At 36.0% G+C, this 13203-nt stretch overlaps 1 protein-coding gene across 2 annotated transcripts in view; it reads left to right on the top strand.

The window, feature by feature from the left end:
• The first annotated feature begins 8755 nt into the window (after positions 1-8755).
• TMEM207 (transmembrane protein 207) overlaps positions 8756-13203 on the top strand; it is a 30158-nt gene continuing 25710 nt past the window's right edge. The window contains exons 1-2 of one of the 2 annotated variants that reach the window (XM_054681333.2): positions 8756-9171; positions 11078-11115. In XM_054681333.2, coding sequence (XP_054537308.1) covers positions 9097-9171; positions 11078-11115 — 113 coding nt within the window. In that variant the 5' untranslated portion in view covers positions 8756-9096. The remainder of the gene's footprint in view (positions 9172-11077; positions 11116-13203) is intronic. The other variant, XM_003310174.5, reaches the window with a different exon arrangement.

Genomic DNA, 13203 nt, shown 5'->3' with positions numbered 1-13203 from the left:
TAATTTTCAGTAGATAAAAATATAACTCCTTTAAAAAACAGTTTTAGCAGGACAAAAAATAAAAATAAAAACACAAATTTACTACAGCACTTGCCAGAAAAAAATAACCTTTTCTTTCACTGTGTGCTAAACATTTTTGAAGAGGTCTAAAGCAGTTAGTTAAGTATTGCATGTACATTTATTTACTCGAGTAGATTTACTCAGAAACATTACATTGAAAATCCATTGTGCCTTTTATATACTGATAAGCAAAATTGTTATTTTACTATTTATTATTATTATGAATAATGCCAAAAATGAAAAAAGCTACCTAAAAAAGTGACAGAAAATGTAATAGCAAGATATTTTTTCATTTAAAAGGAAAAGGCCTTATCCTTTAATTCAGCTTATATAACTTATATGATTCAATATTTGTTGGTTTTTGTCATCTTCGCACAAGAATCTTAAGCTTCACAGAAAGAAAGGAGTGGCTAGTTTAAAATTTTTTTTCAAGATTCCAAGTTACTCTGAATATAATTTTCTTATGTTGTTGTCAGGGAGTCATGAATGTCACCACAAGTGCAATTTTTTGTTCTTATTTTGATTTCCATTAACTAAGCTTTTCCCTTTTCAGCCACTTAGTGTCACCCTATCACAACCCAAATTAAAGCCTAAATTACAGAGACAAAGTGCTCCTGTCCTCAGCCATAGTGGAATGCAGACTCCACGGAGCAGAAATTCTCCCTAGGGCATTCACTGGTCAATCTTTCCTTTTCCTTTACATTCCTCATTCAAGGGAATTGCTGGCAAAATTATGTGATGGGAAAATGAATATTTGGTTTCCTTGACATTTTGGTACATTTACAGCCTAAATTACTTTCATCATTCTGTTAAAAATCTGATCAATTATTAACATGTTTAACACCTAAATAAAAACTAAGTAAAGACATGATTAATTATTAATAAAATGCTGAAGTACATGCAACCATTTTGTGGTTTAGATGTTAATAGTAGCAAGCACGTCACTTGACATTTTCTCCAGCCAGAACGATCTCTAAATGAGATACTAATCATGGTGTCACCTTGCTTAAAAATCTTCGAAGCAATTTCATTTCCTGAAGGGAAAGACTTGTGCAGTCTCCTTATTCCGATAATCAAACCTCCACGGTATGTCCCTGCATTCCTGTTTCTAGCTTCATTGAACTCCCCTGTTGCCATACCCCAAGGATACCTTACACATTCTTGACTCTGTACCTTTGCTCATCTGTTATCTGCCGTCTAAGATGCTCATAACATTCACTTTTCTTTTATGCATACTTAATGATTTATCTCTAATAATGTCTCCTCCATGAAACTTGCTATGAAATAGACACAAGGTTATAACACAAAGAATTCAGAGTCAGAAAGTGTCCTCATCCTCCAGTTAATATTTTATAAGTGTGGAGAAATGTTTCTATAATCCAAATTCCTCATGGTGTATTTCTTCTCGTGTCTCATTATCTAACACTGGACACACCTAAACTAATACCATGCCGAAACTAATTGTTAACAAAGTGAATGAATGTATACCACAAATGGTTGAGCCTTCCATGGGGATAAAACCTACGCTACATGGAAGAGGAGTAAATAGTTCAATAAAACCACTGCTATAAGAAAAGAGGAATCGATTTTGATTAGGCAGTCATTATTGGTTTTAGCGCTTTCCAATGCAAAACTAATTGCTATCTCCTTAAATCCAAATTGCATTTTCTTTACACAGTTATTAAAGAAATCATATTCCAGTCTCCTGTGTGTCTGACATGAGAAACAGACTTGAGACTTCATCTCTGCATCCCCAGTATCGGGCACACAGTGAATACCAACAAAGGTCTGTGGAAGCAAATGCCATCAAGTGTATTCTTGAATAACAGAATGATGACTCGGTATGTAGTTCATGTCTAGACAGCAATACATTGAAGTTAAAGGGAGAAGAGGAGCATTTGTGTACACATGCTGCTGGCAGGCATGGTAGTTTCTTTTTCCAATTCCTCTTCTCTCACTTCCTAGCTATATGAATGTTGGCAAGGTACACAAGTTCTATTGTTTTACCATCTCCATCTGTAAAATGGAATGACTTTACATGAAAATAAGTTATGGTAAGGCTTAAGCAATCACTAATTGTAGATTGCTTAGCCCAGTGTCAGAGGCTTGGTAAATAGTATCTACAGTTAGTACAATCTGCTTAGATCAGAAAATTGTGGCTATTTTGGTCAGTGTGATATGTGGAAATAAAAGAAGCTTCCAGGAGCTTGTATTCTCTCCACAAACCAAACAAAGCCAATTTTCATAGTGATGGATAGGCCTAACAAGTCACATTTGTCCTTTACTAACTGTCATGGAAACAGCAAAATTGATAAATTCTGAATTCTCTCATCACTTCTTCTGGATTTAAAACAACAAAGCAAACAGCTCAAAAAGCATTCTTGATTATTATTTTTAATATAATACTGACTCTAATATTTATGTACAAACTGAGAAAACCTGGCAGCCCAAAATGAAAGTAGGAAGGGAGGTATGTAAAGTGAGATATAAAAGAAGAACTAAGAGTATTTATTCTTCATGCATTCACAAAGGTTTGGGTAATACTTTGCATAACCAATTTTGAAAGTTAGAATTCTAAATTTTTAATATTTTACAATGAAGAAAAATCCGGTAAAATGTGTGAAAGGAACTATGGAATAGAGTTTAATATCTGCCACACTGTATTTAGTAGACCAGTAAATTCACCTATTAAACAACTGCAATGTTTATTCAATGATTTTAAAAACAAACCAGAATTTGCAATTTATCAGGAATTCGATAATGTTGTCAGTTAATAAAACAACTCCTACCCTTACACACATCTAACCTAAGCATGGTTTGTCAATTATTACCATAAACAGTGCCACTTATAGCAAATGTTTAACTCCAAGTTATGTCAAAGCACTTTTCAGAGTGATATAATTTGTGTTAAATTTGCAAAGGACTACATTTAATGGTCCATTTCAGACATGGCCTCTTAGTTGCTGGTACAATCTAGTAATGAATGTAGAACAAACCAATGTCAAGTTTTCTGTTCAAAACGCTGTAGAGATACTATTTCCCCAACCTGGCCTTAGATTCATCTACCGACTGAGCCTATGTAGCAACATTGATTCTCTGCTCTCCCCTTCATATTTTTCTGGTTAACAGCTTCTTATATTCACATGACATTAGCTTAATCAGTAAAATTCTAGCAAAAGTGACCTAAGCAGCTTACTTTCTAGTTAGCCAACTGTTATGATGATTTTTAACCAGCCTCTAGGCCAGGTCATTTAAACGTTACTTAGTTAATCAACTAGTTCATCCATTCATCAAATATTTATTGAGGACGTAGTATGTGAAAGGTTCTATTTTAGGTATTGGAGATACACAGTGAATAAAAGAGGCAAAATTCCCTTTCTTCATGAAGTTTACATTCCAAATGATGGGGAAATCAATAAATAAATATTGTATATGTAGTATTACAAACGAGCATTTTCCAAAATTTTTTTGAAAGCATAAATTACAAACGTAGGATAGAGAGTGTTGGCTGGGGAGGAGATTGTTGTGATATCTATTATAGCAGCTGAGGAAAACATCAATGAGAATGTGGCATTTCAGCAAACACCTTAAGGAACTGAGGAGGTAAGCCATATGGAAAATGTGACAGGTGCATTTCAGACAAAGGGAAGATCATAGGAAGCCCCCGAGGCAGGAGAATGCCTAGGAAGTTTGTAGAAAAGCAAGAAGGCCAGAGTGCCCAGAACAGACTGAGTTGAGAGGAGATTAGCAGGCCAGAAACAGAAGGGAGACCAGACCTTGTGAGGCCTTCTAAGCCATTATAAAAACATCTTCGTTTCACTTTGTGGTCATTAAGAAGTTACTTGAGAGTTTTGTATGGAGAAGTGACAAGATCTGACATAGTTAAGAACATCATGGCTGGGCACGCCTGTAATCCCAGCGCTTTGGAGGCTGAGGCAGGTGGATCACCTGAGGTCAGGAGTTCGAGACCAGCCTGGCCATCTTGGTGAAACCCAGTCTCTACTAATAATACAAAAATTAGCCAGGCATGGTGGTGGGCACCTATAATCCCAGCTACTTGGGAGGCTGAGGCAGGAGAATCACTTGAACCTGGAAGGTGGAGGTTGCAGTGAGCCGAGATTCTACCACTGCATTCTCCAGCCTGGGTGACAGAGGGAGACTCTGTCTCAAAAAAAAAAAATCATTCTGGTTGGTATATTGAGGGTATATTGTAGATGGGCAAGTGGAAAAACAGAAGTACCTGCTAAGAACCTATTGGCAGTAATTTTGGTAACATATGAAGGTGGTTGGTGAGTAAGTTAGGTAAAAAGTTGTTAGTCAAGGTAGTATAAAGTGCTGGGGGTCTGTATATATTTTGAAATTTGAGACTACAGGATTTACTGATACATTAGGTATGGCATATGAAAGAGAGAACTAAAAAATATTTAGAAGATTTTTGGTCTGAAAAAACAAAAAGAAAAGGCTTTAACTTACTGATCTAGGAAATATTTGGAGAAAACACAAAGGATAGAGAAGAGATAAGAAAAATGAGAAGCTAGGTTTGGATAAAGTTTGCTTTGCAGAAGTCTAATATGTCCAATGATGATACGGACATTATGTGACATGTGATGTTTTCCTCAGCTGCCGTCACAACAATCTCCTCCCCAGCCAACTGAGAGTCTCCGCTCAACTCCGTCTGTTCTAGGCACACTCTGCCTTCTTGCTTTTCCACACACTTCCCAGGCATTCTTCTGTCTCAGGGAGCTTTGCATTTGATCTTTCCTTTGTCTGAAATGCACCTCCCACATTTTCCACGTGGCTTACTTCCTCACTTCCTTAAGGTCATTGCTGAAATGCCACATTCTCAGTAATGTTTTCCTCAGCTGCTATATTAAATATCACAACAATCTCCTCCCCAGCCAACTGACATGGAGTTGACAGTTAATCTCATGAGTTCAGGGGAAATATCTGGATTGAAGATACAAATCTCAGAGTTGTCACTTTATGGATGATAACCTGTAAAACTGACTGAGATTCTTGAGAAAGTGGATATATACAGAAGAGAAAGAGGTCTGAGAACTGAGTCTTAGGGAATCCCTAACATGGCAGGTCTAGAGAGTTGAATAGAAATGGTCAGCAAACTGGGAGGCAAATCAAAAACGATATCATTCTGGAAGCCACGTGAGGAAGGTAAAGGAGCAAGAAGTGATTAACTGTGTCAAATGTTGTCCATTACTTAAAGTAAGGTGAATAAAAGTTGACCATTGATTTGGCAATGTAATCAATATTTCCTTTCACTAGGGAGAAGAAGCAAATGGAGAAACTAGAGACTCCGACAGCTTGCTGCCTCATTTTATGTCTTCCTTATATTACTTCAACTCCTATTGTTTCCATGGATCTCTGAATTAATTTTGAAATTCTCGTTTATTTTATTGTATTTTGTTGTGTTTTATGCTCCAGTAATCAACATCTTACATCTGTGCTATATCTGATTTCATGTTGATATTTTCAATGTGATCTTTAATGAAATTATTTGAGAAAGATAATTCAATATTATTATCATTATTTTAGAAAATGCAGTTTTTATAAATAACTGTTTATTGTCATACTGCTGATTATTAGTGACCAAGGCTTCCTAACTCCTAGAACCTTAACTTGCGCCTTTAATTTTGATAAAGAGAGTAGCTGGTGATCCCTTGCTTGCTCTTTGGACCTTCCTTTATGCATGCCCACTTTTATTCATACCTTTTATTTATTCTCGCTTAATTCCTTGAATTTTGGTCCTCAATCCTTTCGAACAGCTGCATGCCATGACCTTTAAAGACAAATATTGATATGACTTCAGAGCTTCAGGGAATTTTGACTTATGTCAGGCTCCAAATCCAGAGGATAGTTTTCATATTTCCTGAACTCCAGCCATTTCGGAAGGATTAATCTCTTCTCACAAAGAAAAGAGATAGGTGAATAACCAGAATTGTGAAGTTGAATATATGTGTGTCCATTGTCTTGTAACAAAGATGTAGATAAAAGGTCCACCATCCAAGTACTGGGTGAATTTTATACACTATCACAGTGCATGTCCTCTTTCTTCTTCTACAGTTTCTTTTCAAGTTTTGCTTACTTCTATTTTTATAATCAAACATAAAAAGTCCCTAGAATCTTAGTGATCTAAGAGACCATATTGCTATGTATAGCAGTCATCCATCTTAAGCTTGACTTTCCAGTGATGACAATTCACTACCACAAGTTCATGCACATAAGGATGTAGTTGGACTTACAAAATTGATCACACATTTTAAGTGATAAAATATTACATGCACCCTATAAATATGAATGACTATTATGTACATATAAATTTTTTTAAAATCATGCTGATGGTGGATTGCCTCCATGTCAATTTTCTGGTTGTGATAATGTATAACAGTTATGTAAGATGCTACCACTGGGGTAAACTAAATGAAGAGTATATGGGATCTCTGTAGTAGTTCTTAAGACTGCCTGTGAATTTAAATTTATCACAAAATAAGCTATTTTAATTTTAAGTATCTATTAAAAAAATTTTGCAGGTAAAATTGCGCTCATGGTCAGATTTTGTATTCCACGACCACCAAACTCTCATGATGCTAGGAAGGAAATGTACTAGAGAAACTACTGTCTTAGAAACTGTTATGCTGGACGTTGGAAGTGGCATGGGAAAGTCACAGAAGTAAATGGATAAATGGCAAGGTGGAAATGAATATAAATTTTGATTTTAGCACCAAATATAATTGCTATGTTTGCATTACTATTGCGACTATAGACTCCATCTCCACTCAGCTGCCATACTCCTAATCAGGCAGCTGCTACAGAATCATGCATTTTTTTTGACAATAATTACTTAATCCATGTATGTAGTTGGTCATTATTGCAGTTTCTGAAGCAAAACCAAATATGCTGCCCTTATTTCCATTCTGTCTCTTCTCTAGTCATCTGGCCTCTTCCTTTCCCAGAAATTCTTAAGATCATTGACTCCACTGACGGAAGTCAGGCTTCTGACTGCCTAATAAATAAGTTCACCAGTGAAAAGCCTATTTTTCATTCTGTTTAATTACAGGCTTCAGAGACACTCAAAATGGAGGGTGTCTTGGGGATAAATAATACTGTAGGTTTGGTTTACTTTTCTCCTATTGGCATTGGCACCAAGCCCTTCCTCTGCTTTGAAATTCATGGCTGCGACCGTGGCTGCATACTAAACAGAGCGTAGTCACCACACAGACGGCTTCACCCATCCAGATGCAGCTCAACTAGTCCGTATACCGCGATGGCCAACTCTGTGCAGTAGTTTAGATACCTAATACTGCTGGTTTGTTTCTAGAGCAACCTATGTGTGTGATCATAAATGGGTTCATACATTACAATTTGAGTTGGATTTGGTGAACTACACTGGAGCTTGAATTACGATATTCTCATTCTGCATTGTGGATCATTGCCTTCAAAATTGGCCCTTAGAAGTGAATATATGTAAAAAATAATTAGATGACATATAGACATTGTAAAAAATATCAAAAATACAAGGAAGTAACAGTGTAAAGTAAATTTCCTTCCCACTCTGGTCTTCTTAGTTTGCAATTTCCCTTTCACAGAGCAACCACTGTTAGCAGTTTCATGCAGAGACATCCTATGCATATATAAGTATATAAGCATAAGTTTTGTGTATGGAGAGAATACTATAGCTCTACCTTCCTATTTTTGCATACAAATGTGACATGATGTACACAATGTTCTGTGATTTTTGTTCCTTTTATTCAATAACTACTACAGACCTCTCTATATCAGCATCTGTGATCTGTCTCCACCTTTTAAAACAGATTCCTAGTATTCTGTTGAATTTATATAACCATTTTGTACTTAGTCTGCCACATTTTCATGAATATGTGCTGTTTCCAATATTTTGTTAACATCAACAATGCTTTGATGAACATCATTGCATATCGTAATTTGTGCCATGTGTAAGGGGTACATTCATGTAACTTGCAAGGAGAATTCTTGCTCTAAGGGCATATTTATTTTTTATGTTGATGTATATTGCCTACTTGTTTTCCAAATAAGCTGTACAGTTTTCCCAACCGTATATGAGAGTATTTGTTTCCCCGTATTTATCCCTCTTCCCTATATTATCAATTTTTTGAACTTGCCAATCTGATTATAATTCTAAGGTTTGTTTATCTAATTATGACTGAGGTTAAGCATCTTAACAATCATTTGTTACATTCTTTCCACATAACCATTTAGCTCTTCATTATACCCTGAAAGATATCCATCTTCTCTCCACTAGTTTCAAATGGAAGCTTAAATAACTTTGTTTGAGTCTAAACTCTCCATTTCTAAACTGTCTACTCTTTTACATTTACCTTATTATTTACACGTATCAGTACTAATTTTTGTAAAATGCATAGATTAAGACATCTTAATGTACAATAGGTTAGTGCCTCTTCTTTTTCTCAGAATTTCCCTAGATATTCTTGCTTTATTTTTAAGTGGTAGTGATGGAGTTGTTTCATAAAATAAACATTGAAATATACCTTGTTTAAAAGAGGGGTATTATCACAATAAAACAAGGAAAGCTTTATGCCTAAGTTTGGGTTAGACCTGGAACTGAAAATGGTGTGTAGGAGAACAAAGAGTACCAACAAAGGGAAGAAAATTGAATAAATGTTCCAAATATGAGATACTATTAGAAACCCAGAAGTTCCCTGGACTAAAACATGCACTTGAATGTGGAAAGTTATTAAGTAGCCAGCTAGCTCTGTAGGTCAGCATTCATAACCCCTACTTTTAAAGGCCTTGACAAACAGTGCTAAAGTTCTCACCTTAAACTTAAATTCCTTGGGCTCTTAGTACCTGTAAACATGTACCCAACATTCCTTCCCCTAGCATGCACTTTACGAGTCACAAGGAGCCATTATTAATGCATGTCCTGGTAGGAAGCATAACTTACAGAGAAGCTAGTAAGTTCTGAGAAAGAAGGAAATAAACACAGGCACCAAACCACTATCCTAAGCTGACTGTCCTTTAAATATGTCAAGATCCAGACTTTTCAGTGTCACCTCAGCGATCTCAACGATAGGGATCTTGTGTTTGCCGCTATTCCAGGTAACTATCTCTCTTTCTGGGTTAAGGTTTTCAGAGGTACTCTGAGGTACTCTGAGGACTTGATTTGCTATAGATTTATATGTGAGCAACTTAACTGCTTCTACATTTAAAAGATTTCCTTCAAGCTTTACTAGCATCTTATGATTTCTTGTATTCACTGGTCAGAGGGACAAAACAAAATGTCCAAGGCATTAGTCTTATTTCTCCTTCAATTAGTTCTATTGCTACTGAAATAACGTGATTGCAAATTTAACCTTTGTTTAACTTTGCTATGCTGTAATTTTTTAAATTCAAAATGCTATTGACACAGAACAAAATGCTATGGCTGGATTAATTTAAGACATGTTTACTATTGCCTACAAGCATACTTGATGCTTGACAGTTTTTCAATGCTGACTGATGTAGACAGAACCATTTTAGGATTTATTTCAGTTCCTCTGCTCCAGCGTCCCCTTCTGACTAACACGTGCATCTCTATATCTGTGTGACTTCAATGCAAGGTATCTGAAAGATTTAGATCTAAAGTAAATTATAGCTTTCCTTACCTCTTCATAATAACTGGAAGTTTGACAGCTAATGTGTTGGCAGTGAGGTGCTAATAATTTAATACTGTGTACTATTGCTAGGGTACAACACACAGAAAAAACATGGAAGTGACTTGAAAGTGAAATACTGGTTTTATTTGTTTATCTGTTAAGCTGGATCCCAAACGATTTCATCTACTCATAAATAAACTTTCTTTATGGACAAAATGTGAATGTTCATTTTCCTTTCACTTAGTATGCAAATCTATTTGCAGCATTCTAGCAAAAAAGAATGCAACTCATTTTCTGTGCTTATAAATTGTTCATTACCATGCTCTCTGATGGCCAATTCATGGCTCCATCTGCAACTCCACAAATCTCTTTGCCCAGATAAACTTGGTGGAGTAAATACAAGGTGCTGAAGAAGATGCTTTTGGGATTAAGGGGGGAAAAGACACATCTCACACAGAACTCCCAAGTCTATCACTTTAAATTTTGTAACTTCTTACTTGTACTTTTATTTGCGTGTTATAGTCCAGGAAAATAAATACTTCAACTGACCTCATCAACTAAGTGTTCAGAGCTATACATAAATGACGTTTAAAGACTTTCTCCCTGTACAAGGAAGGAGTCCTGGTTCAAAGGGTAAGCAAGCAAATAGATAATAAGATCTTTAGAAAGAAGTGCCTTTTTCCTTGTGATTTAGTGTATGAGATGTTGTAACCTATGACACTCAGTGCAGATAACTAAGAGCATTATTTTAGAATGCTTATAGTATTGGACTTTTCAAACAAAGCAACAAAGATGATTACTTTTTTTCTCTTCTCTGATAAAGAGAAGACTGTAAATCTCAACTGGAATGTCATGTGATCTTAAATGGACCTTACCCTTAGAGCAGGTTAAAGTCGCCCTTTCATGAATATATATTTAATGCCCATTAATGCTAATAGGCTTGACTTCTGTTTCCATGTATGTACTTGGAACTTGTTTTTTTTTGCGTGAAAATAATACTCACTAATAATGAACCTCTGACCTCTAGCTACAACATGAAAACAAAAAATGCAAAGTGCACAAAAGCTCTTTAGAGCAGCAAAATCTGCATATAGAAAAAACAAAAATTGTCATAAAATCCATTTATATTGGTATGTAGAAATGGAATCTGGTTCACAATATATATCTTCTGCCACTGCTGAGCTTAAGAATCCACCCAGAGATTTTTTTCAATTAAAATTCTGTGTACCCACAATAAACTCTGCTATAGAGCTTTTAATTAAAAAAGCAAACGAAATGATATAAACCCACATTGTCTCTAGGCGCTGCTTGTATTAAAGGATTAGACTGATGAGATGTTTGGATTTTATTGTTCTAAACATGTGTTTCAGTTGGTGCTCTCGGACCTACCATGCGAAGAAGATGAAATGTAAGTAAACAGCGAAAAACTCCATGTTTTTATTTCGCATTTAAAAAATTCAAAGTATAAAAAAGGCTCAAGCCATTAGAAAAAGCCCAGTTGAGTTTCAAATGATCATTATAATCAGAAGAAAAGTAAATGGTTTGTAAATGCAGATGGCTCCATTTTTTTTTCTGAAAACAGGAAAGATAATTTTCATTACGATCAGCTTTGTTAAATAAATAAGAGGCCTAGTTGATTTCTAGATATTTTTGCACACTGAATTTATCTTCCTCAAGGTTTCAAGGGTACTTTAAGTTCATGAAAGAATCATGATGTCATCTATGGCTTCATCCACACTCAAAAATCACAGTGACCAAGGGAGGCAGTTTTCTGTATAACTCAGTTTAAAATACAAGCAAACTGACCAAAATTCTAACCTGTACTGTGTGTCTATTTCAAAGTGCTTGTGATATGAATTATGTGAACAATTGACTCAATTTTTTCACTTTTTGTGCGATAGACTTAATGGTTCTCAGAATTCTATTCATGAGATGAAGAGAAGGTGCCATTAATAATGATACTGATAATTAATATCTGTAATTCATTGTGATTTAGTATCAGAAAAGCACTTCCACCCAGCACTATCTTCTCCTGCTTGCAGCCCTTACTGTTAGCAGCTGTTTTCAGTTTTCATTGCCTGTTACACTCAAAGCCATGCTCTCTGTATAGCAGGAGGCTATGACTGTATTTCGCAGCAGAAATTGGGACCATTCACCTGCTTCTGGTGGATCTTCTTATTGTTAACAATCTGCTTATTAAATTTGTGCTGCTCTTTCAGCTTTTGCATGGCTCTCGATTGCTATTTCTTTACGTTAATTTTGGAACTGCTTTTTCACTCTGTCTTATGCTGTTTGTGATGTAACAGAGTATTTGATTGTTTGCATGCTTATCTGACTCAGGATTTCCTGGCTGCCCTTATCTTATCTCCTCATCTTCTGCCTTTGACCCAGACTAACAAAATAAAGAAGTTCAGAATTGGAAAGGATCTTAAATGTTGAATCTAACTCTAATCAACGTGACAGAAACATACGGTATTAAGAAAGTTTTTATGCTGACTTTAGCGGTAGCTGAGGCTACCGCTCTCCCTTTTAGGTGAAGGGATTGAAACCTAAGAGAAATAGTGAATAAGTAGTAGGGCTTCAACTGGTACTTAGGCATCACATTCTACTTAGGCATCACATTCTCTGGCTACATCATTTTGCAACTAAGTGTCTGTAATGGTTATCATTATTTAATACAATTGCTTTCGAGTAAAAACAAAAAAAAATTAACCCTCAAATGAAATGTAAATTGGCAGAAAATAAACACAAAGAAGAGAGTGGCTGGGAATGTAGGGTGGTCGTATAAGGTAAGTAAATGTATTGAAGACGTGCACAATATCTCAAATCTTTTGTTATCGCAAGACAGTGTCAGCGGAATGAATCTGTAAGGAAAGTCATGCTGTTTTCTGAGGGAGTAAAAAGTCCCCTCCAACAAAAATCCTCTTTCTCTAACTATATTTATACAAGAGATTTCAGTTTCAAATCACTTCTTTGATCTGAGCCATTATCTCCTGTTAAAATACACTACCCAGCCAAGAGACCATATTCATCCATTTACCAGCACTGCTATAAGAGAGTAACACACAAACATGGCAGATTACAGTGAAAAGGACCGTAAAGATGGCCTACTCCAAATGTCTTTTAAAAAATGAGAAACACAAAAGGACAGTAGCTTGTCCAAAGTTCGCATGCAAAATGGACACAGAAAAGGGAGACTTGGATTGGAATGCAAGGGAGCATCAAAGTAAAAACAGGAAACATGGATCGCCTAGGTAGAGGCCATGGTGGAGGAGGCGCTGATTAGCTAGAAATAAAAACATATGTATTAATCAACTTCTATGTTCCAAGAATTGTGCGAAACAATTTGCATATATTTTCCATTAAAACAAACAAACAAACAAAAAAACTGGTCGACCGGGCGCAGTGGCTAACCCTGTAATCCTAGCACTTTGGGATGCCAAAGTGGGTGGATCACCTGAGGTGGGGAGTTCGAGACCAGCCTGGCCAACATGGT

This window comes from Pan troglodytes, chromosome 2 (assembly GCF_028858775.2).
Source record: "Pan troglodytes isolate AG18354 chromosome 2, NHGRI_mPanTro3-v2.0_pri, whole genome shotgun sequence".
In the NCBI taxonomy this organism is placed as follows: domain Eukaryota; kingdom Metazoa; phylum Chordata; class Mammalia; order Primates; family Hominidae; genus Pan; species Pan troglodytes.
Note: the sequence above shows the minus strand (reverse complement) of the source record. Positions and strands in the feature narration are given on the sequence as shown.